Consider the following 25,758-nt stretch of genomic DNA (forward strand, 5'->3'; position numbering starts at 1 on the left):
GCTGTTCTCCCTGGAACCCAGGCCCTGACCTCAGCACCCCTCCACTTTTCATTTCTCTTTGTCCCTCCACACACTCACTGCCATGTTAGTCAGGACGAGACTTTCACTTTTACTCTCTCACCTCCACACTTTCTTTTTTAACATTATGAAGAACGGTGAACCAACCTTTGCTTCAGTCTAAACTGTTTCTACATCGGTACGACCTCTGACGATTGGAAAGTGGATTCTGAGAAGCAAAAACACACTAAAGAGGATCCTGACAGGGCAGTGGAGCCAGCCCCGGATCACTACTAATTTCCTTACATAAGAAATTACTGCACAAATGATGCAACTCCTACACTTAACAAAGCCTGGAACAATGCCAGGCAGTGTTTTATTGATTTTTGTTCTGCTTATTTATCCATACATCATTTAAAAATTGGTGCAGTTAATGGTGAATCCTTTTTTGATCACATTAGTCCTAAAAAATAAATAACAATAATAATAATAAATAAATAAACAATTCTGTCAGACGATACTGTTGATCCCAGTTTATGCAGCTTTAAGTACCTCCAGCATTAGCGGCTGTGAATTTGAAGCGCACAGGTTTGTGGACTGGTGCGTTGGGTCCCAGATCAGCAGGAGATCATAGTTCTGCTGCCATACATGGTCATGACGTGTGTGTCTTATAATATCTTGGCATTCACACTGATAGTGAACTTAACTGGCAGACTCGTTTTGTAAGTGTCTGTGCTAGAAAACAGTGTCTCCATTTCTCTTAGTTAAAGTTTAGTATGACCACAATCATTATTGTCCCTCTGACAGTTAAATGAACTATTGAGCAGCTGGTCAACGCAGGAAGATGCTCAGATAACTGCAGCTTTCCACTGATTTGGTATTTGTAAGCTGGGAAAGTGTGTTTTTACGCTGTGCTTGCTTTTAGATGTACGCCTGATTTTTTTAAATGGTATTTAACAGAGTGATTGGCTTTAATCTCAGGGTGGTGTTTGTATGTGTGCTTTTATTTAAGGTTGGAGTTTATCTGTCTATCTGAGACAGGTTTCCTCTACAGGAGAGACAATAAAAGTTACCTCGACCTTCATAGTAGTGAGATTCTTTTGCTTTCTGTTGTGTTAAAAATAATAATCCTGCAATGTCGCATCCAGGCAGAGATCTAAACGGAAAAGTTCATACATCAGTCTACATATCTCTCATTTAGGATTTGCCAGCCAACACAGTCTGCATTAGACGGTGGGCATTACACTGCATAAAGCCAGCCTTTATGTTGACAAAGGGAAAGGAGACGGGAGGGAGAGAGGGCTCGAACGTATTTATGTGTCTTATGTTTCAGTGTGTGTGTTGTGTTGGCAGAGAAAATGAAGCTATAGTAGACGGAGGCGGTTATGTGTTGATACTGCAGGAAATGATTTAGCTCCACATATTGAAGGTTGGAAGTTTTGGTGGATTTCTTTTTAGAAAATGATTGATGTGTATAAATCACGTTACACAATACAAATGTATGATTGTCATTTTATATGAGCCTCCCTGCAGCACAGCTACTGTCTCAGTAGGATTCATATATACTGCTGCATTCCTTACAATGTTTTCATCATTTCAAGACTCCCACCGGTCTGCATTGGACCATTGGGGCAATTGAAGCAAAATGAACACACATGTGTAATGTGAAAACGTCTGTGCATAAATATGTACGATTCCATTTTAACATATAAAGTGTGTGTTTGTGTGTGTGGGAGGGGTCAGGGTTGGTCTGGTGGTCATTAATCATTCAATTACACACCTGTCAGAGTTCAGACAAGTGTGGGGGGGGAGTAAAAAATAAAAAAAAAGAGGCAGGGCAAGAGACAGAAAGGACCAGAGGAATGCAGCAAGGAGAAGGAGGAAGAGCAGGGAAGAGAAACTGAATGGCAGAGAGAGGGAATGAAAAAGCACCAGGAGGGTTGTAAAGTGAAAGAAAGGGGGAAAGTTTTATTGTGGGTGCGTGAACGAGCCGTGACAGAGGCAAGCTGTTGGATTGTGACAGCCTCTGAGAGGCCACGGCAAAGACAAAGGCACTTACATGCATTATAGGGGACGGGCGACAGATAAGGACAAGGCAGGGCAGGATAGTGAAGATGCAAACTTCATCCAGACTGATTTAAGAGGATTACTGAGCTTAAAGGAGAAGCAGCTTTAGGGCATTTTAAACACAACACTGAATTTCTGATAATTATTAAAATCAGGCATTAGTATGTGACATACAGAAGATGATGTAAGTTTTATTTCTGTACTGATTAGATGAAAATATGCTAAAATAATGCAGTTAATGAAAAATGAATAACTATGATTTCATTCTGTGAAGGGTATTTTAATGAACGGACGGTATAACAGAAGCCTCTTTGTTGCTGTAATGCTACTATGCTTATGCAAATGAATCATGACAGTTTTGCAGTCTACTGCTGGATTTCATACTAATATGAAATAAGAGTGACTAATATTATACTGTACAGATACTGTACTAGCAGGTAATAATAAGAGGATGAGCAGTGGCGGAGAAGTATTTTAAGAAGTAGCAGTACTGAAGATACTACATAACAAGTAAAGAGCCTGCATTTAAACTTAAAAATGCCCAATTCAGAAAATTCGCCTCTTTGAATTTTACTGTAGTTTTGTTAAAGTGAAACTAGTTTTGATAGTTATGCTCTTGGGTAGATTAAACGATGCGTCATATGTTTTGTATGTAATAGATTAACCTGTTATATATACTGTAATAACTGTATTACAGTAGAAAGTAAAATACTTTCCACTGTAATAAGTAAAACGGCATCAACGCATCTGAATATTATTGTCTATTTTTGTCAACGTACAACTTCTGAGTCAGTTAGTGTTCAGTCCTTGTTTCTGACAGGGCCACTATGTTTTGTAATCTCTATGTGGCTCTGATTTCTCCTCCTACACAGTAAATATTAAGTGTTTGTCCATACGCCCCCTCCCCATCATTCATTTGTGTGTGTGTGTGTGTGTGTGTTGCAGTCTCCGTGTTTAACTGCAGTACCTCACATGCCTCAGGCCAGAGCCATCTGTGCCCCCCTCCCTCCTTTACACACACACACACACACACACACACACACACACACTCCTCTCTGCATCCCTGCCTCCACTACAGCCATATATCTAATTTATGGCTATGGTGAGTGCATTACACACAGTCATGTATGCATAATATATCACATGTGCGAGAGAACTGTGTGTGTGTGTGTGCGAGCGAGAGTCTGTATCTTGTGTGTGTGTGTGTGTGTGTGTGTGTGTGTGTATGATAACGTGTGATTCTGCGTTTCGTTCTCAGTCTTGCGCCAGATAAAGCAGCGCTGATAAAGTGTGAGAAGGGAAAGTAAATGTGTGTGTGTGTTTTAAGGCCCAGCTGTTTTTGTGCTCGATGTCCATATGCAGGCAGAATGCCAGATGTCTCATTAGGCAAATTTGATTGGCTCGGTCATCTAAAATGCAGGGATGAGATGGTTCCATATGTGTGTGTGTGTGTGTGTGTGGACATTTCCATAGAATAACTATCTACATGTGTACATGTCTGATGTATGTGCATTCATTAAATAACATTTTCAGGTTGTTAATCACACAGTAATGACAACAATTATCTATGTAAAGAAAAAAAACATGAAAATGAACCAAAAGTCAAGTTAAAATGGATTAAATGGCACTTTTGTGCTTTGATGTTTACAGCCTGGATTATTTTAATTAACTGTGAACTTTTATGCAGCACATTTTACACACAGTTTAACTGTTCCGACGTTAAAATACATTTAAAAGGTGGAAAGTGAAATAATCAACATTCTCAACAGTAACAACAGTTTTAAATTCAGCTACTTAAGATTTAACTTTAATTTCAGTGCAGCTGCCACTTCCACAAATTTCAAACATGTTTTTGCTTTAAGTTCAGCTGTCACTGCCAAAAGCTAAACTTCTAATCACCTCAACTCCTTTAATGCTTTATGCTTCAGCTGTCCAATCACTGCTTCTTCTTCAACCTTCACCTTTCAGCTGCTATTTCAAATATTTGCAGTTATTTAACTCAGCATGCAGGTGTGTGTATTTTATTTTTTACTTTAATATATTTCCCAGCACAGATACTGTCCCACCTTTACTCTGAAAAGAATATGAAAAGAATAACGTGCACAATCTTCTGCAGACACACAAGTAAAACTAGCAAGAGCTGTACATGTCTTAGGAGGTTTAATGCTGCCCCCTCGTGGTGCAAAGGGAAACTACATCTGTGGTGTTCGGAGGAAACACTCAAACTGATGTGTCTTTGTTCTTAAAGCGTTTTGTTTTGGCCTTAACTCAGTGAAGCTTTTTCTGAAACAACAAAAAGTTGATCCCTTTCAACAGAGTTGAAGATAATTTAACGGATTTGTATTGTGATTTGCTGCTATACAAATAAATTGAATTGAACTGAATAGATGGTGTACTGTTTAACATTTAGCTGTGACTGTGTCTGCGAATGGCTGAATTGGAAATAGTGTAAAGTGCACTTGAGTGTAGGAAAAGCACTATGTAAGTATAAGACTATTTATTTCTTAAATCATATGAGAGAGACAGACTGACACTAGGTTTATCAGAGCTTCTTTTCTGCTGCTGGAGACAAGGCATACAACAAACACTGGCTTTATTTTATTACTTATTTAAATTCTAAAAAAATCTCTCAAAGTTTTAGCTTCATAATAACATATTTACACATTTAAAATAACGTTAAAATTAATACGCATACCATCCATCCATTATCTATACCTGCTTATTCCTAACCAGGGTGACTCAAATTCCTCATTTAAATTTAATTAAACAAAAACATTGACCTGTGATGGACTGGTGACCTGTCCAGGGTGGACCCCTGCCTTTCACCCAAACTGAGCTGGGATAGGCTCCAGCAGATCCCTGGGACCCTGGTTAGGAATAAGGGGGTACAGATGATGGATGGATGGAATAACTTTGAAGGTCTCCCCAAAGAAATCAGAGGGTTTTTCTTTTTTCCGTGAATTTTTCTTTTGTTAGAAACTCCTGGGGGATCCCAAGAGAGCACCCACTGAACTGGACGGCACATTTTCCTAATTACCTGACATCTGTGCGTTAATGATCCTGATCTGAAGTTTTCTCGTCTCTTTGGAAGAGGAATCTGAGCGAGACAGGACGTGTTAGGAGCTTATCTGGCAGCTTTAAGGTGAGTGCTACCCAGACATGTGTGAATGTGTGGTCAACAGGTCATCACGTTTTGTTTATCTCATCTTTCATTTACAATCCTCTTTGGTTCTCTTCTCTCAGAATCTGTCTGTCTTCTGTTATTATGTCTTGCTGGTGACAATCTGATGGGGGAGTAAATGTCTTTTTCGGGTCCTCAGCTTCCTGTCCTGTCCCTCCCCCTCCCCCCAGTGGCTGCAGAGCCTCTGTGCTGCTTTCTGTCTGTTGCTGTGTCTCATCAACATCAACACAATCGTTTTCTTTCACCCCAGAGTCCTGCGAGCCCGTGTCCCGACACGCTTGCCTGCGGATGGTCCGTCGATGCTTGCTGCGACGAGGTTGGTTGCAATGCATAGTGCGCCTGCGATGCCATTGGTTAAGAGAGTTCTGGGCTTCCACGCTGAGCTGCCGAGCGGCCAGTCGTGGCTGGAAACTGCTGATGTAGTAAAGCGAGGCGTATAGAGTTGTAAGGTAGTAGCCACCTGTTGATATGGGAAATGCAGAAAAGGGTTGTCTGTGACTTTTGATTTAAATTGAACAGCAACAAAATCTGTGTATTCAATGAAAAACCATCTACAAAATCAGAAAAGTTGGGAATCAAACCTGCACCTTTATTTGTATCTTTAGTCCAGAACATAGTTGTTTTTTTTATTTGAGAGCATCATTTGTTGATTTCATGTTGACATTTTGTGATTCTTCCTCCTAAATCTCTGTCTTCACACTTAAATAGTTCCCACTTGTGCACACATTTGCTATGATCGTGCTGAAAACAGCAGGTCTGCTCTCAGATTTTAAAGCCATGAGATATTATCTTGTTCTAACGGGGCCCTTAATGGGCCTGGGATCTGTCTGGGCCACTGTGGTGTTTGTAGCTATTCCAAAGACAATGTCAAAATCTGAATGTCTGGGCCGGCTGCTTTTACAAACCGTTCTGTTTCCTTACAAAGCTGACCCCACGGTGAATGTGTAAAAAAGCCATAAGCACAAAGGCCCACACAGTTTTTTCTTCCCCCTGACAGCTTGTGAAAGTCTTATAAGCCTGAAACCTGAATGTGGACTACAGTACAGTGGCCTGGGTGCAAGCAGCTTTGATACCTGAGCAGTGTTGAGCATGAGCAGGGACTATTTGAGTGTCGTAATAGGAAATACCATGGTTTTAAAAAATACCCCTGGACTAATATAGAGTGGCAGTTATTTGTAAATTCATTTCCATTTCGTCCTAAGTGTAAGTGATTAAAACCCAGTTCATGCCAGTAACTCAGTATTAGCTGGGGAGTTTAATACACAATCTCCCAATTTCCATCATATTAGCAGCATTTTATTGAGTGTCAACACAGACAAAGGCGTCATATTAGGAAGATAATGTTTGTTTGACTAGATATATCTGGCAGCTTGTGAGTGATGAGGATCTTGGAACATGGAAACATATGACTTAGCCAGTCTGTTGTGATGGAGATTGGTGTGTAAGAGCACGCGAAGGTGTTTGATTGTATCTGCCGCACCTTCTCCCTGTAGCTGTGTGGGGTCCAGCAGCTCCATCATGTAGTCTGTGTCGACATGTAAGGTGGCCACGTCGCTACGGACCAGCACCCATGTCAGGCAGGGCAGGAAATCATCTGCACCAAATACTTTACCTGCAGGAGAAAAGAGGGAGGTGTGAGTTTAAAAGGAAATTAAGAGACAAACAAGGTGCCAGTCCAGAAAACTGCAACCACAGAAGTAATAATCACAACAGACCACCTGCCACCTTACCTGAGCTAGCGTTAGCACTCATGCTGTGATAGATGCTCTTGCAGACTTTTAGCAGGATCTGGACCTTCTTGTTCGGGGAATATGCTTCATGCATACTAATCCACTTCTGCTGGATCCGCTCCAGGCTTACAGAGTCAGGAACTCCAACTCCTGCTGACCCCCCTAGGTCCTCCACCTGGTTCTTTTCCAGCACACACAGGTTCTTCTGGAGACGCTCCAGGGTGCCGTCATTGGTGCGGAAGTGGCGAATACAGGAGCAGAGGTGCTCGGACACGGGCTTCAGTGCCACTTTGTGGAGGGAGAGCTCCACCAGGGAGTCTAGATGGGAGTCAGAAAGGTATGTGAAGACACAGTGACTTGTTCTGTCAGTTACCTTAACACTGCTGAATGTACATTTTTATTAGTCTGCTGTCAGCTCACTCACCGATCTCTGCGTCACTGATGTCAGTAATGCTGTCTAACAACATCTGGATTTCTGAAAAGTCCAACAGTGTCTCCCTCAGTGTCGTGAGCGAAGATCTCACTTCCTGTAAGAACTCCGACATCATGACCCCCCCAGGATCGACACCTTTCTTCAGGGTCGTCTCCACAAATCCCTTCACAGTCTCTGCAAAGGCTCCTCCCTTTCGCTCGCTCAGCTCCTGCACGCGATTGGTCAGTCGCTTCCTCTGACTTACCAGCCCACCAAGAGCCTGGCCCACTGCAGAGATGCGATTCTTGACCTTGTCAGCCAGCCGGTGCGGCGACGAGTGGTGGGGTGCAGGGCTTGGCATTTGGGTCTCCTGCTCTTCCTCTATGCTGCTGATTGACAGTGAGTCAAGTTCAAGAGAGGGCGGATGGAGCAAGGAGGAAGGCCTGGGTGGAGGTAGCCAGACACCATCTTCGATCCAAGATACCCTGTGAGGAGACTGAGGGACGGGGCTGCCGTGGTACTGCAGTTCGAACGCTGAACTACATAAACTTCGTGGGGTGGAGCAAATAGATGAAGGAATGCTCCCTGTGCTGGCTCTGTATGGGGGGCTGCTGACGATGTCACGGCTGGGCCTCCTGAGGATGACCCCTGCTGAAGCATCTGAGGGGTTTGAAGGGCAGTGCGGTGAATCGGCCGACTTGGCTCTGGTTAGACCTAGAAACGGGGAGAACACAGGACACCTGTTGTCAGTGCCTGAACCCTAAGACCTGTACCATATAGAAACACTGCTGCTTTGCTGATTAACATTAGCTTAGACCTAGAAAAGGACACATGGAATATGGACACTATGTTTCAGTGACTTCAGCTGAACTAATAAAAACACCTTTCATATATTGTTGAGAACAGAAACCTAATAAAGCCGATCCCCCACGTTGTTCCCATCAGTTAAACATGATTCTGTGTCTAAAGGGTCAATTCACCCAATTTTCTACCTGCTTACTAATGGACCTGGCCATGACGTTTCTGTTTAATGAACTATACTTCATGATATCTAAACTATTTATGATTGAATTCTTAAAAAAACGCTTTGTTGTGAAGCAATTCAGAGATTTTCTCAGAGTCAGATGAGCAGATAATTAACATAAATGTCTTTATGCCAAAAATGAAGCTAGAGGCAGGGAATGGTTAACTTAGCTTTACATAAAGAATGGAAGCATATGGAAACAGCTAAAAGCCTTCAGGTATTTCTAAATGAGACTAATTAACACATTATATCTCTTCTGTTTAAGCCGATGAGATATAACCTGTGAATTAATACGCTTTAGATGTACTAGATAGAGCCAGGCTAGCTGGTTGCCCTTGCTTCCTGGGTATAACACTAAACTACATAAAATCAGAATTCATGCATGAAGATAGCAGGTTCTGACCTGAGCTCTCTGTACTGGCTGCAGAGAGTTCCTGGTCCAATGAGATGGCTCGTTTACTGTGTAATCCTGCTCCTGGCCATACTCGGGTGCTGCTGAGGCGCCGCTCTCGGCCTTTATTTAAGGGCGAAATAGTGGACTGTGTGACATTTGCTCTGTGGGTCAGCCAATCGTCTCCATGTTCACGAAGGTAGAGAGGATTGATGATACACAGGGCCCCGTTTGTGGAAGTCAGCTGATAAAAAACACACACAAACACTGTGAAGAGACGGTGTGACACAGTTTAGGTGGCAAAGAGGCTCCTATGCTGCGAGCTTACTGGACTCTGCTAAAAGCAGTGTTTTCAGTTTCAGTGATGGTGATGGAAAACTGAGCTTAAAGAATCTAAATATCTAACACACTCTCACACACACTCAGACACACAAACATTATACATACCTGTATGGAGCACATTATGCTGCTTGGTTCCTTGTTGGTCATTTCATCAGTCTGCTGGTCGGCTGGTGTGCAGAGCCAAGTTTCTGCATCAGAAAGAAATGAAATCGGTCAGTTCTCTGGTAAAATATGTGAAACTGTAAAAACCGTTTACTGGCTCAACGACACTTTTATCTTGTCAGATTTTTGAGATAACATCTGAATGAGGAAATGAGCCAAACAGACTTTAAGAAAAAGACTCACTGGGTTCAAGCTGTGAGAGACAGTCCTTGTTCATGCTGGTTACACCGTAAATCCACTGAGGAATAGACAGACAAGCAGAGAGCACATCCCTAACACAGAGGAAGGTATGAAAGAGATGAATAAACTTTGTCCCACAAATTGAAATGGTTTACACAGACTTTAATGGCTGCAGTTCTGTCATTGTCAAAGCTCTTTCAAATTAGGTCTATAATTAAAAACGTTAGGATGTTTCTGTGAGACCTCATGATTAACATGGTTAACCCTGGTATTAAAGGATATTATAGCAGTACCAGTACACACCTTAAACAAGTTCTAAGTCAATTACACAACAAAACAAAATGACATACAGGGGTGCAGCACATTCTTACCTGGTCAGAGAGTAGAAGAGCACTAGCTGAGCCAAGTCAGAGAAACTTAGACGAGACTCAGAGAGCTGGAAAACTGAGACAGACAGAGAAAATGTGGGTAGTTTTAGTCTCATTGTAAATAGTTCTCTTGAAAAATATACATTCCTGGAAACATGCGATACTTGAACCAGGAAGACTAAAAGGGGACTTCTGCAGATATGAAGGTGTGACGGTTCCACTAATGTCATCACAGCAGCTCTATTAGCCATTAGGTTTCTGATGCCATGTGGTTCCTAATGCTCAGTAACAGGGTTACTTCAGGTCAGAGGAGTCAGTTGTGTCTTCAGCTTGTGGTCTCAGACACTGCGCACACAGTAAAACGCTAGTAATGACGAGTAGCTAAGGAAATGAACAGTTTAAGGAATAAAACTTTGCAGTGTAAAAGTGCCCTGGATATGTGTGTGTGTGTGTGTGTGTGTGTTACATGTGTAACGACTTTGTCCTGTGGATATGCTCAATGAAAAACTATCTGACATTTGACATTTGTGTGTTACTGCAATTTGGAGGTGAATCATCAAAATAACTACTAAAAATGACACATGGAATTTAATGACTAGGTCATTCACACACACACACACACACACACGCACACACACACACGTTACATTACACTACATTACATTGACTTACATTCATTTTCTGCAGACTTGCCCTAATCTTAATCTAACCCTGGTCAAACTTCACCCTAACTTTAAAGTTGTCTCTTTACGGTAAATTCAGTAATTTACAATGTGGGGACCCTGGATTTTGTTCCCATGTGCAAACCAGGTCCCCAGATGTCCCTCTGTAAACAGCTTTGAATCCCCACAAAGCAGCAAAAACATGGTGCACACATAAATAGGCCTTGACACCTACCTGTGCCTGTGGTTTTGATACTATAGTCGAGAACAACTCCATCGTGTCCTCCAGCAGACACACACAGCAGGCTGGGCCGAGACGTCACGGAGTCCCGCACAACCAGGAAACTCTGGAGAGACACACACACACAACATAATGACTCATTTCAGTACTGAGGTGTCACGGAAACCTGTTGAGTGGGAATCCATTCTGTCCTCAACACATTATTAGAATAAACAGTGTGTTTCCACAGCAACAGGCTGCATAGAGAGGAACAGCCGGTAAGTTGGATGGAAACAAAAAGAAAAAAAAAAACAAAAAATGCAGATGATGTAACATCCAAGAATTAAAAAGAAAAAACAGGTCACTATGTTTATGACAAGACTGGATGGACTAGATCTTGAAAACGGGTCCTGGTTGTAACCGTTGATGTGAGGAAATTAAAGGGCATTTCTTAAAAAGTGCTGCTGAGGCAGTTTAAAGCTGGGTGTGGACCAGAAGTGGCACAGGATCTCTTAGCTTGCACATATTGTTGTTGTGTTATTAATATTACTTTCAAAATGTATGTGACATATGAGTGTAATGTGTAAGAGGCATATGGTGCGAGAGCTATACTCATGCCTTTTGTAGATATACATTGATAGATAGTGGCCGTGATAGCAGCTTCGAGCTTTCCACTTTTCCAGGCAGATGCTCGTAAACTGTCTGATTTGGTGGAGAAGAAGAAGAAGACTGAAGAAGTTCATGTCTCTTTAGTAAAGTTGAAGTTGTGTCTGCCCCAGTCCAGTTGTCTGACATCTGAAGAAGCACTGAACATTACTGAAAGGCATCAGATGCATCCCCTTAGCATTACACGACTGCCATGGTTTACCATAGATGTGGTTTCAGCCACAAGACGAGCGGTGCCTGCTTCGCTGAGAATTGAAATTTGTCCAGAATCTTGGTGCATGAACAAACGCATGCGGAGATATCCGTCATCCCTTTGTTTAGAGCTCATTAGTAAATGTTCGTTATTGACTGAACCAATGACGTCATTTAAAAGACAATCATGTGTTTATAGTTTTATATATTTGGGTGCTACGTGCAGTTTTGCTCTAAATTAGAACAGTTTTAGTTATTTTACATAAAAGACTTTTGGATACAACAAAATGTGTCAGTGGGTTGTTTGCCTGTGCTGCCCAAACCACACTCACACCGTTAAAACAAAAAGGTGTGTTTTTTATGTTAGATTTTAAAAAGTGAAGTTGTTTAAAACATTTAGATACTAATCTTTTTACATATAAATATCTACTGTAGGCGACATAATACTGTCATAAAACATAACTTTTACAGCTGGTCACTGATCATTTTGCCTTGACTGCATAAAGACCAGTGACCGGATACACAGGCCACATTGCCTCTTTAGGAAATGACAAATAAACCAGAAAAACTGTTGGTTGAGACACGATTAACTTCCCAAACACAACGAACCAACGGCTCATGTAGTTACACCACCGCATCTAACCTAGAGGCTCTCTCAAACACCATTACACGTCTGTACATGCACAGAGGAAGTGGCTTTCACGCTCAGTGTGCACAGAAATAAAAATGAGTTTACAGCAAGTCACACACAATATGGGCAGTGAAGATGTTACAGGAACAAATTTAACTCTGTTGACTCATAACAATCACCTTTAGTCCTTCACAGAACTACTGAAGTAGAAATGAACACGCCTTTTTTATTTCACATTTCAGTTAACTACAGTTAAAAACATACAGTTAGCTTGTTGTGTAATAAATTTGTGAAACTTTCCTTTAATACTAGGATTAGGCTCCTCATGCATCAACGACTTATTGCTTTCAGCTACAGTTTTGCATTTATGGGAAATTGTTACTTCCATGTTATTTTTTTCAAACAGTAAACATCTATTTTTAATGTATCTATTATTTCTACTCACATTCTTCCTTTGCAGTCCTATCCATTTGTAGAGTCCTTTCACTGATCTGCGCCTGCTTTTATTCAACACTACTTCTGCATTTAGCCCCAAAAGTGCAGTTGGCTCATTTATCAGGCACCACATAGAAAAAGGAACTGCTTTCGTACTGCAGATGCATGCATGTCAGTGGTCAGTCTAGGTAACACTTCTGCTGGGAAAGAAAGCGTTGCATGGTGGAATCCACACGCCATGATTTCTGTGCTTGTTCGAGACCCAACTCAAATAAAGCAGCTTAGTTTCGTACAACGTGAGGCACAAACTAATCAAGTCAAGGTGGGATGATGGAAACTGGATTACACACAAATGAGGGGTATGGTGAGAGGAGGCAAAACACAGGGTCACAGATAAGGACACACAGTAATGGGGGGGAATGAGCTGATGATGGAGGAAATATCTTTCGAGCCTCTAAAAACAAACTGGAAGATTAAAAAGAAGGAAAACAATAAGGAAACTCTAAACTCTAAAGATCGACAAAGTTAAACTGGAATATAAGACTGGGGCGTTCACCTGCTACGTTTCAGTGATAATGTAGATGTGGAATTTTTGATATTACTCTTCCACTTCATTGCATTATAGGAAAAATAAAACCACCATGAAGACTGCAGCTTTTCCCAAACAGTAAAATTATTAATCAGTGTAGTTGATGTGTGAAAACAAACACAGTGGGATCAAGATTTATCTTCCACTCACAAAAACTAAATATCTAAGATTCATGAGTTTAAAGGGCATTTTAAAAAGGAGTTTTCCTAAATAAGTGAATCGGTTTTTGACACAGTCTGACATCGTCCTGACAAGAGGACCACTTGATTGTATTAAGGAGCACAGCTCACCCCAGCAGGTGTTCCACAGATCGCAGCGTGGGCTTCCTCTCTGTTCCAGGGTGCCCCAGGGCACCAGGCCTCCTCGCAGCCCTTCAGCTGCTCCAGCAGCGACAGTCTCTTCCTGCTGCTCCTCCACGGGATGGCTGTTGTCCCATTGATTGGACTGTGAACCGCCCTAGGTACAAACATAGGGGCACATTTTTAGTCTTTCAGGTGGAGCAGGATTTGGCTTTTTGTGCATTAATGCTCAACTTTCATATATAAAAAACTGTAGAAATGATGAAAAAGCAAAATGTACTTACATGTGTTCAGTTAGTTCATTCACCCCTCTCTCTCCTATGCACTAATCCACATGTTGCAATTGCTTTTTTAACTCTTCCTTTATGCAAAGCACAAAGTGTTTGCTCAAGTGTTAAGAATACCAAGAGGGCTAAAATAGGAAGCTGAAATTCTCGTCACACATATATCATCCAGAAGTTTCCAGAAGTGTAATTTGCAGAATCATCTGTATTTCAAAAGTCAGGTAACAGTATGGCTGTATCCTCTCCATGCTGGCGTTTATTGTACTTTCAGTTTTCATGTGAAAATGTTCAGCTAAATTCTGACAGCATTTCCATTTCACCCACCTCTTCCTTGATGTGGTTAACCCTGCTCTATGCGCAGTGTGCACATGTTCATGTTCACTACAGAGTGACAGGTGTCTATTTATTCTCTCTGCAGCACCGTGTCTGTTTTTCACTGTCAAAATAAATGGTACAAGAAATTGAAAACACTGGTTCTCAAAATGTTTTGCCACAAGGTAATATGAGATGATCTTTGTTGTAGAGAGGTACAGATTGTATCTTGCAGAAATGCACACACAGATGCAAATTAACATCCAGCAGTGTCTTAAATACATGAATTCATGTTTGCCCTGTGTTTCACACAAACCACAGATAAAGGTGTTGTTGACTGGTCAGTCTTCTTATGCTTTCTGCACAGCGCAGCACACTTTCTGTTCAAACTATTCTTTGTCAACACCGTGATCTGTACGACTGCAATGAGCAACACAACCGGCACCAATAAAGCCACAATGGAGCTCGCGCACCAGCTAATGACCTGACTGGTGTCTGCAGAATGTCACGTTTCTCTTGTCAAAACAGATTATGAACAGGCCGCCCGAAGCCCTGGAAACAACACAAGCTTTAAAATTGGAATATTTCCATGTATAAATCAGGGTAAAAGGTTATTGATACTCACTAAAAGTGGCACTAAAGTGTCCAATCAGACTCTGAGGATAATCAGCCTCAAACATCTATCAGACTTTTCACAACGCGACTCGGCTGAGTCAGTCAACCACCGCATTGAGAAACTCCCGTAAATGGAAATGTATGTGGAATAATTTACGATAGTGATTTTTCCAGATGGTGGAGCTGCAGCAAAGCGTCAAATGTTAAAACCTATTTTCTCATTAAGCTTCTCATCAGAAGTGATATGGTCTTACAGAAGAAAATGTCATTTCTGAAAGGATTTAGGATTTTCAAAAGTTTTTTTTACTTTTTAAAGGGGAAAATGTTGTCAGAGAGCTTTCAATGAACCAGAGTTAAGAAATATATGAGTCAGAAAAATGTGCTGAAACTGTACCCACACAATCGTGAAATAAACCAACAGATCATCCAAACTTTAACATTCACTGTAGCATATTTAAACATTCATATTTAACATGTTAGATAAATGCGTATCTAAGACCTGAAACCACTTTAAATCATACAGCGCCCTATTCTAGGAGCTTTTTGGATGAAGTAAGGTTGTCCACATTCACATTTTTTAATTTGAATTAAACATCCTTTACTATTTATTTTCTGGAGTAATATCATGGCAGCTGTCACTAGCTTGCCTTAGCTTTTTATAAACCTCTGTCCAGTGATTTGCCAATAACAGAAACCTGAAAAAGTGACCAGTTAAACCAGCCCCTCTCTCACAGCTGCAACAAAAGTGAACATAACCAGTGTTAAAAAAGTTCAATTTATTGCAGGTTTTTGCATTGGTTGCCGTGGTTTTGTTTGTAAATGTTATTGTGTTTTATTTCTTAATGCAACAACTCATGCTCATACAGCTTTCCAAAACAGATTGTAAGTAAATGTATAAGTTATTGTCTCTGCAGCACTTTATCTATCCCCAAAGATTTAAAAGGCTAAAATAACTAAGAAGCAACTCTGATCAAATCTAGAAAGTTCAAAGTTACTGTTATATTATGTGCAATACACTGATGTACAGCTTGTAATATCAAAAAACCATCATTTGTTTCATGCATGTCCAAGAATATTGTGTTAAATGAAATTAGAGAAATCAATTCCAACAAGAGAAGGAAGGTTAACACGATCTGATCATTTTAAAAGTTCCACATTCCCAGTTATTCTATTGTTATATTTACAATTACTGCAGCTCACCAATCAGGAAGTCCCGGTTTTGATTTTTATGATGCTTTCATGAGGTCACTGATCAAACAGACCAAAAGCTTTTGGCTTGGGGGAGGAGACGTCAGATAAAGGAATCATCCTGGTTACCTTTTGTAGAAGCTCAAAAGAAATCAGATAATAAAGGTGAAGACAGCTGACGTGGCCTGGCCCCAAATCAGAATCACAATTGTTGGGTAACTGTTTGGAGACATTCTTTCCTCTTCTGTAACATCATCATCTTTCAGACATGAAAAAAATGGTTCTAACCTGACGAATGCCAATGTCTGCTGCAGTAAAATGCATCCTCAGAAATACACAACTGAGATGGATGAGAACTGATGCAAAAAAAAAAAAAAAGGCAAGCTTATCAATTTTTAGTAAAGTGCATAAAAAGAAAAGCATATAACACAGGGATATCAGCTGTCCTCAGTTTGTTGTTGGTGTAATTTAAGGGCCAACCCTAAACTGTCTCATGCTACAGTGACTTTTATTTATTAGTTACTCTTCCTTTCTGGACTCTGGTGCCTCTGGTGACGCAGCAGTCGCCTTGGCTGCAGCTCCTTTGCTCTCACTGGCCTTTTCCTTTTGGTCCTGACTGTCAATCCTGGCATGTTCCTGCTTCACCAACTCTTCCAACTCCCCCTGGAGCGGGTCGGAAAGAGAAGTCAAGGACAAACATGAGACTTGACTTGCTGTGTTAAAATATGGAGCACAGGCTCATGATGGGAAGACAAGACGAGAGAAAAACAGTTTGTGCTTAGTGTTCACATCAGGAAAATCATAAATATGTTAACATGACATTTCCAAAGCTCTCCCCTTTTATGTTTATACTTTTACAATGACAAGACTCACAAATACCAGGAAGTTCTACTGATGTGGCTGATCACGTCATATTCAGTATCTTCAAACTAGACCACTCTGATTCCCAAATATCGACACCACACTCATGTTTGTGCACTAAATATGAAACTAGACCCAGCAGGCGGTTAAGAGCTCAAACTAGGATGAGTAGTTTGGCTAATGCGGTTCTTATTTTCTATTTTGCGTATTTTATTTGCTCGATTCAGACACAATAGGGTAAACAACTATTTTGTGGTTACATGGTGCAGCCTCTCTGCTGGTTTGGCAGTCACGACAAGAATAAAACTGGTTTCAGCAGGTAACTTCCCCCAACATATGGTTTGCATGTTGTTTTTTTTAACTACTGAAATATGTGCTATTTAGTGGATTTACCACTGGTGATCCTACGTTAAACCTTTTCTTTAGATTATTTGTTGTTAGTTTAAAATACCTGTGTACTGTATGAGGTGAGTCAAACCTTATTGACCTACATGAGGGAAACAGTGACAATCTAATCTAATCTCAAATTTAATAACTGCTGTAACAAAATTTCCCCTTGGGGATTAATAAAGTACTTCTTCTTCTTCTTCTTCTGTGTTTGTGTTTGAATAACTGAAGTCATTACAATATTAATTACAGCCTGGTCCACTGGTATTTCTACTGTGCTTTCATAGGTGATTGTTCTGTGTTCAGTGGCTGTGCGTAAACAAGATGTGAAACCTTACACAAGCACAGGATTTACTGTACATAGATGTCTGTGTAATTTACCTTCCACCCCAGCAGGTCAGCCAGAGCCAAACAGCCATCGTCACATGTGCTGATGGAAGCTACATCTCTGAAGAGAAAAACAAACTCTTCTTCATGTGCTGACAAACATAACACTGAACATAACATAATGTCCTCCAACACTAACACAAATCCAGGTTTAGTTCTATGGAGGCACCAGTCATGTGCATATGAGATGCTTTTTAATGGCATGATGACTACTGAGAGACTGGCTAATTACTGAATAAGTAAGTAACTTGGTTACTACACTAAAGACACGTTATGTTAAGTGTTAAAAACAAGTAAAGCATGAAGTACCTAAATCTTTATCACAGATGATGCTTTAGCACTCCCTGGTGGAGCAAAGATAAACTGCATGATGTCATTTTCATACAAATAATAAAAACGTTTAATATAAAACAATCATTACGGACTTTTTTTTAACTTCCAAAAGTTGCAGTGAGAGGCTAAAGCTACTACAGTAAAAGACATGAAGAGGTTTGGCAGCATCTCTGCATCACCTGTATGCCTTGTCTGAGTCAAAATCCATCCCTCCTCCAAAACCAAGCAACCCAAAGAGAGGATCCGCCTGCACAGAGAAGCACACAGACATCGCTGCATAAAGAAGCCGAGAAACACTTCTATGACAAAAATCAGAGGAGTGATAAAGAGAGAAAAGAGCTATTGGAGGGGTGAAGGCTCACCTGTCCTGTCTTCTCCATGTTAATAAGCAGCCTTGGGCAACTTTTGGAAACCCTGAAGGACAAAATAAGAAATAAGCACCAGAGAGAGGGAGAGAGAGAGAGAGAGAGAGAGAGAGAGAGAGAGAGAACACAGAAACGGATTACACACATAATTACTTACACAATATTTCAGCAATTCAGCTGATGCTCTTCACAGAGACAATTTACAATATGTTCTAAAATATGAATGAGTGGACTCAGCATTTTCCATGGAGACACTTAAACAAGACGAGATTGTTTCTGGAATCAAGATCAATTTTTCATAAAATCAAACACTGTTACTGGCTGCCAGTGTACGGCATACTGTAAACGATTACTGTAGCAGTGTCTGCATTCAGCAGTATATTTCAGGAACAGGAAACTTGATCTGCAGTACCTGCTGACTAAACTTGCAAATGGCTGGACCTGCAGTGATGTCCCCATGACAATGAGAAGATCACAGCAAGGAAAGTCCTAACAGATAAAGAAAGGCAGTGCAAATAGTTTATTTCTGCTGAGGTGCTCCATCATACCCCCTCCACAACTACCATGTGCTCACCGTCTTCACTGAAGTGAAAAACCGGGCAGGAAGATTTTCACCAAAGAAGACGATATCTGGGTGAAGAGAAGCAAGAGACACAGAGGTACAAATATACTCTGAGATACATGGCAATGCAGTTATATAGCAAACAGGTTTGTAAAGTAAAAAAGATGTGGTACAGAAATGCAAATAAAAAAACAACAACACAGAGAGAGAGACAAAGATCAACTTACCTGGCTTGACCAAACTGCTGCATTTCGCACACCGGGGAATGTCGTCAGAAAAGATTTTTTCTACGAGGTAGAGAGGAGGTTAAAGCACCTGAGGGACTGAAATCTTGAAATTGTGCAACAGTCTCAGGTTCCTCTTTTCATATGTGAAGGCAAAAAAAAAAAAAAAAAACAAGAGACACCTTTCATCCAGTCCAGGTTGTACTCCTTGCGGCAACAGAAGCTGACACAGTGGGACGTGTAAAATGTTCCGTGAGCTTCTATTAGATCCTCTCCTTCGAGCCCGGCCACTCGCTCCAGGGTGTCGATATTCTAAATGAACATGCACATTAATGTCAACACAGAAATACTGACTTCAACTATGTGAAGCTGAGGGTTGTTTCTACCTGTGTGTAGCAGCGTCTCAAGAGCCCCTTGTCCTTCATAATCTTCATGAAGTAATGACAGATTGTCGGCTAAACACCGATAAAGGCCAAACATGAGAGAAGAAGATGCCTGTGAGGCAGTTCTTAGTTTTCTATATGAGAAGACAAGTAATAAGCAACTCATTGGCAGCAGGATGAGCGGGATGTGCTGTACCTTAAACTGTCCAGGGTAAAGCTCCTTGGCCAATGCGAAGAATGGCTCTGGATGTTTCTGATATGCAAGATGGAGACAAATGTTCAATATTATTGTTAGGGTTGAAACTGCTCATAACATAATGTTTTATTATTAATACTGTAAATTGATTTAAAGGAAGAAAGAAAATCTAAATGCCAAACCCTCAGGAAATTCTACAGTTCTTTGAGAGCTGTTCTATTCTGTACTGTGTATCTTTCAAACCTGTCCAAAGCAGCCTTTCACAAACCTTAAAGTAATCTATCTGGAAAATGGCCTCGGGGTAGGGCAGGTTATATTTCTGCAGGTTTGCATACAGCCCTGTTTCTGGTGAACGGAAATCAGGAATCCCAGCCGCTGTAGAGGGAGACTGTGTTACACATTAAAAAATTACATATAAAACATTTGTTGAGATGGGCTTAAATGCTTTTACTGTGATATAAAAGCTGATATACTCACATGTGGATATTCCTGCTCCAACCATACAGATTATGTTTTTACCTGTGAGAATGCAAAAAAAGTGTATTGTGGTAAAAAGCCTTTAAGCAATAAACGATTTTACATGCTGAATGACTGTTTCAAAGAAAACAGACAACGACTCACATTTGCCACTCTTTATGAACCGGGCCACTCCTTCCAAACTCAGCTCATCCAGAACCTTGTCTGTTGAACCAAGGCCAAGGGTGCTGGAGAAGAAGTTACGCAGAAAGTCCACTGACATGAACACAGAAGAGAATCAGATGATTGGTTTAAAAAAATGCAGTGCAAGGTAACAATACATTTACTCTTAGTTTCATCCAAAACCAAGTCCCAATCATCAGGATGTGCTGTAGCAAAGTAGCTTCCACATAACACAGCTGGCTGCAACTACATATTTTAGCTATTTTTTTTTTAAATTCATGTCAATGTCAATGCATAGTAATGAACATTTCTGCAAATATGCCAGAATTGGCCAGAAGGTTATTTTCTGTCCCTGGACAGATGTTAAAAGTCAGCCAAAACAACAAGAGTAAATTTACAAAAACATGGCAATATTAGTAAAATGCTAATACAATGCTAAAATGTTAGAATACAAACACAGGACACAAAAACACCAGACACAACAATGACAAACAAAACAGTAAGATACAAGATGGCAGCAGGTGGCAGCAAGAGCAGACAATTGTCTTAAAGTCAGTGCTGACAGATCTGATTGTCAATGAGCCATTTTCCTAACTGCACCTTAAATGTGGTGTATGTGCTCTGATTTCTGTTAGTGATGGGAGTAAGATCCCATTCAGTAGCAGCTTGAACCGAAAAAGCAGTTTGACCAAACCTGAAGGCAATAATAAAGTCCCCTCTCGCTGCACCTCTGGTTCTGCTGTAATCAACTGTTCGAATAATAATGAACTGACCAAGAGGTTAAGATGTTAAACCATGAATGATTTTATAGATCAGACACAGATTTGCATATTTGACCATGTTTTCCCAGCTGAGTAACCTATGTTTTCTGTAACACTGGACAACAATGGTAAATGTTTCCTGTCCAGAATTTTAACAGTTCGTTTGTACAGTGATTGGAGAAGTTTCAGGGTTGTAGCATTAACTAGTAACCAAGCTTAATCAAATAAAACACTGAACTAGTCAACCAATTATTGAATGCAACCAATAAATGTGCCAGATATGGTGCTAACAGCAGCACAGTTGTTTTTATTTCACATACATTTTAATTTAGCATGTTACACAATATGTTTACATACTGCCTGTGTCTCCTGCAGCCTCTTCCTCGCTGCTGTCGTCGGATTGTTCCTGCATATAAAACATGACATGATAAACTCAGCAGCAGTGCAAAGCAAATTCATGTGACTGGCTGCACATCGTCTGTGTCAGGCTTTATTTTGATGTCAAACCTGGCAACCGGCTGAGTAACATGCTAACACCCAGCTAGCTTACCGACACATAAACCGTCTTTCTTACCTCAGGTTCGGGTGTAACCGCCTCCTCTTCTTCTTTCTTATTGTGCTCTGTTAATTTAAAAGGATCGGTAAATACCAGAACAGCGTTTCTCCGTAAAAATAGACATGTTAGCTATGAAGCTAACTTGTTAGCTAAAGTTAGCTATAAAGCTAACTTGACTAACGCCTTGTATCGTCGTCAGTTATCGGTTTTAAGTAAAATTTCACATCACACAGTCATCCTACCTGATGCATCAGACATTTATCCGCCTGCTGAGACCCTTTAGGCTCAAGTGTCCGAATGACAATCAATTTAAGTCCTATAGTTTAAAAAGTTGTGGCAGGTATTTACTACTCAGCTAACTTAGCAATCTACGGATTCCATCCTGTTGTCGTCCGTCAAAAAACAGGTCCGTGTTTATTGTGACCCATTTCCCAACACACTTTCGTTCCTACTTGATGTTCTGTTAAATAAAATATTAAACTCAATATATTTAACAAACCCACTTTAATAAACATACGTAATATGATAAAATAGATATTTGTGTATAATTTACTCATAAAACAAGATGGTTACCAAATGAGCATAGACTTAATGTGTCCTTACATACAAAACCACCAGTGATTCCTTCACTCTCTTCCCATTTCCACTGGAGTCTTCATCACAACACTACAGCAGGACAAGGCTCACACTGGATTATGGGCTTTAGTTTCCTCATATAATCTTCCACAGTGAAGATTATACAGCCACACAAAGATACGTAGCCACGTGGTCTTCATTGTTTCTTTAACACGTAGTGAGATTCACAGGTAAAAGTTCAATAATCATGATACTGAACAGTTCAATCTTTATTTTGTACTTTTTACAACCATATTTACAATTCAACAACAAATAAATCCATTAGCACACGTGCACACAAAGTGCAGTTTTCTTGTAACCGATATGACGAGATCAACATCACAAATGTCTTGACAATTTGATTATCGGGAAAAACAAGACACTACAAAACAAGTGCAGCAGCATATGCATTGGATGCATGTACCAAATCATCCATTGGATCGGTTACTACAGACTATAGTGAAAGGACAGCAGAGCTCTCTCAGCCCTCTCTCTCTCTCCCTGCCCTGTATCACTTGATGCCTGATTCCTGTCCATGCACTAGCCCTTACATGTGCTCCTTCCTCTCCTCTTCACCTACTGCCTCAGGCTGTAGTCGTAGCCAGTAGCAGTGATCTGACATTTTGGTAACATCTCCTCCAGCAGGATGATGACCAACCCAGGACTTGAAATCCCTGGGAGCGATGAGATGTTCAAACGCCGCAGTCCTCTGCAGAACACACACAAAATACACAAAAGAGGTATTTGTGGGGGTATTTAACACTGCGTGAGTGAATTGGCAATAATTACTCAGCTATGTTGTGAGTGTCTGGGTAATTACTTGAGATTCCGCAGTGCAGTCAGGCCTCCTACAGTAATGCATGGACAGTGAGAAATGTCCAGTTCCTCTAGAGAATCCTGGAACATATGGAGCCTGGCCAGGAACCAATCATCGACTTCAGGACATCCTCGTAATAACAGAGTCCTCAAAGACTGCTGCCCCTCTGAGGAGAGAGAAATCAGATCAAAAACACAGGACTCACATGTTGAATATCATTAAAATGAAGTACATGCACAGTACATGTGCTTGACAGGGTAGGACACAGAGACACCAACATAACAGCAGAAAAAAAATCTATCTTGGAAAGGAAAAAAGAAAGAAACTTAAAAGTGATCTGGAGCTCAGTACCCAGGTTCCCCAGTCCTGTGTAGTTGATGACTGTATAGCTCATGTCTACCTCCTCTAGGGGTGTGTCTTTGTGATTCAAAAAGTCCCAGTTGAACTTGCCCCTCCGGTCTGAACGGAACCAGTCCGTGTGGCCAGCATACCTGAGGACACAACACAATCACATGAAAACAAGATCACAGCAGCACAATTGGCACATGGCTGTTGCAGATAAATACATTATGTCTTAGTATTACACTATACTACACCTATACTAAAATATAAATTCAATATGTTTGAGTTTTGGATTGTGGTTCAGACCAAACAAGACTGCTAATTTGGGCTCTGGGGACTTGTAATGGGTATTTTTATAAATACAACAAAAAACACATTGCAACTTTCAAGCATAAAACAACAGGTTCATATGTAAGCACCAGCGTGTCGTCACTTGAAATAAAACACATTGTGTGGTCACTTATATCCAAGAACAACAGGACAGCAGCCATTAACAATAATTTAACAAAAGAATAATGTTATACTGTAAAATCTAAATCTACATATATACAAACAAAAGGAGAGGCAAGGGAATGAGTCGTTTACCTAAATCCTCCTTTCAGGCTCAAGACATAATATGCTGCTGCTATGTCGGAGCCATAAAAGCTCTTGGTGTAGCCGTAATACCTGTGAAAAACAGAGGGAAAAATCACTGAGTCAAACATCGACACAAACTTTACAAACTGCATCTCGACTCGACCAATGCACTTGTCCACAGCCATAATTTCACCTACAGTTTAATGTGTTTTGTGTTTTTGTTATTACAGGCACTTAAAAGTGTATTTGATAGACTGAGAATCTTTGGTTATGCATATAGATTTCTTAGCTACAATGCAGAGAAGACTGTGAATTTGTCACATATTCAGCAATGACATCTTTTCTTTCCATTAGCCCTATTTCATTGGAACAGACGTCACCAGCAGCTGCATCTCTACAGACAGAACAGAACAAACCAGACAGAACATTTCTTACGCATTCTTCTTGTTAATATTCTTCCTCCTCATCTGGCCCACCCAGCTCAGCAGCATTTCTATATCATAGAAACGCTGAGCGAGGAAAAGGAGAAACCTCCTATGCAGAGGAGGTGGAGATGCTGAGCTGGAGCTCCACAGTTGCCTAGCAACAAGGAGGCTGGCCGTCCGCTGGCAGCATCTGTGTAAAGACTGTGCAGACAGAAAACGACAGAGATGTTAAATTATGACTAAAAACTGCAGGACAATAGGAGCTGATTTGTCTTGGTAGGCTTCAAATAACAGCTGCAGTATCCAAGAGTGTCCATTCATTTACTGTGATGATGATAAAACTCAACAACACCTGTAAATTGAATCTTACAGAGCTCAGAGAGTTGGGACCATCCTGAATTCTGCTTGTGAAAAACACTAAATGAAGTGAAACAGCGACTAGTTTCCTTCCTGTCCTGTCAAATAAAGTCTAACCAGAGAATAAAAGCAAACAATGTCTTGATGCCAGCAGTTTTTGTTGTCTGGACCTTTTGGTAAAACCATTTTTAGCTTCAAAAGTTTCTATCTAAAAGTCAAACCAGAGGGATGGAAATGATTTCAGTTATCAGTACAGACATGCTCATAGCAAAATCCCAACAACAACACAAACAAACAGTCTAAAAGCTCAGCGCAAACACGCCTTTGGAAAAACTTTACTCTCACATTTAATGAGCGAGTAAAAATTTCCATTTGGGTTTAGATGAGTCCGGTAATTAATCGAAAACGTGAAGGACAACTTACCGTCAGGCGGGCCGCCATGACAGCACCGTTGTACGGGAACTCACGAAGGACAAACTTACCCCTCCGCGTTTTCAGGCTGTTATTTACTCTGTTTACCGCATGGTGGCGCTCCATGCACACAAAGTCCATTGTGATGCCTAAATAAAAGAAATTAGGAGCATGTTTGTATGTAGATATTAGGAAGCTAAGATCATATCAGATCATATCATAAAAATAATAAAGATTGATAATTGTGTATTTGTTAAAAAATTAAAGTGAACTAATATTCAATAATTAAAAAGACACAACTAAAGTATCCTCCATATTAAAACTGAAAACACACGACCAGAACCTGCTATATCTCTTTTAATCTGACTGACTAGAACTAACATGGAGCGTATTAGTAATAAAACTATTATGATGAAGGGTCATTTCTTTGTACGAGCCTTTTTTGTCATTTGTCATTTGTCAAAACTGACAAAAACTACAGTAAAATGATCCCATTTAAAAACCTATTGCTTTACAAACCTTATATCTCACAAGCATTTATAAATGTGTCACATAATAAACAACCTGTACAGTAAAACACACACATAATGGACTTAGCTTATCAGGAATTAGAA

At 40.5% G+C, this 25,758-nt stretch overlaps 3 protein-coding genes across 5 annotated transcripts; all 3 read right to left on the reverse strand.

The window, feature by feature from the left end:
• Positions 1-5,025: 5,025 nt before the first annotated feature.
• Positions 5,026-14,861, reverse strand: rinl (Ras and Rab interactor-like). 3 transcript variants are annotated; one of them, XM_026298555.2, is made up of 11 exons: positions 13,833-14,861; positions 13,540-13,705; positions 10,752-10,863; positions 9,858-9,930; positions 9,490-9,578; positions 9,250-9,332; positions 8,815-9,046; positions 7,400-8,101; positions 6,976-7,293; positions 6,726-6,857; positions 5,026-5,705 (listed from the first exon to the last, which is right to left on the reverse strand). In XM_026298555.2, coding segments are annotated over exons 1-11 (2,337 nt in total). In that variant the 5' UTR covers positions 13,835-14,861; the 3' UTR covers positions 5,026-5,277. The 3 variants fall into 3 exon arrangements, with proteins under 3 accessions (XP_026154340.1, XP_026154339.1, XP_026154341.1); XM_026298554.1 differs by lacking the exon at positions 13,833-14,861 and having other exon boundaries at positions 13,540-13,719; XM_026298556.1 differs by lacking the exons at positions 13,540-13,705; positions 13,833-14,861 and adding an exon at positions 12,671-12,830.
• Positions 14,862-15,520: 659 nt separating this feature from the next.
• Positions 15,521-22,006, reverse strand: sirt2 (sirtuin 2 (silent mating type information regulation 2, homolog) 2 (S. cerevisiae)). The gene is made up of 16 exons (XM_026298887.1): positions 21,844-22,006; positions 21,620-21,666; positions 21,403-21,451; positions 20,267-20,377; positions 20,123-20,164; positions 19,914-20,020; positions 19,646-19,702; positions 19,453-19,521; positions 19,249-19,378; positions 19,070-19,129; positions 18,855-18,910; positions 18,693-18,769; positions 18,278-18,329; positions 18,095-18,162; positions 17,577-17,643; positions 15,521-16,610 (listed from the first exon to the last, which is right to left on the reverse strand). Exons 1-16 carry the CDS (start codon positions 21,857-21,859, stop codon positions 16,467-16,469), a joined length of 1,152 nt encoding a protein of 383 aa, XP_026154672.1. The 5' UTR covers positions 21,860-22,006; the 3' UTR covers positions 15,521-16,466.
• An 80-nt stretch (positions 22,007-22,086) lies between these two features.
• Positions 22,087-25,187, reverse strand: dmac2 (distal membrane arm assembly component 2). The gene is made up of 6 exons (XM_026298888.1): positions 25,157-25,187; positions 24,387-24,577; positions 23,961-24,041; positions 23,385-23,524; positions 23,037-23,199; positions 22,087-22,925 (listed from the first exon to the last, which is right to left on the reverse strand). The coding sequence occupies exons 1-6, from the start codon at positions 25,172-25,174 to the stop codon at positions 22,793-22,795; spliced, it is 726 nt and encodes a 241-aa protein (XP_026154673.1). The 5' UTR covers positions 25,175-25,187; the 3' UTR covers positions 22,087-22,792.
• Between the last annotated feature and the right edge of the window lie 571 nt (positions 25,188-25,758).

Source organism: Mastacembelus armatus, chromosome 13 (assembly GCF_900324485.2).
Source record: "Mastacembelus armatus chromosome 13, fMasArm1.2, whole genome shotgun sequence".
NCBI classification, from domain to species: domain Eukaryota; kingdom Metazoa; phylum Chordata; class Actinopteri; order Synbranchiformes; family Mastacembelidae; genus Mastacembelus; species Mastacembelus armatus.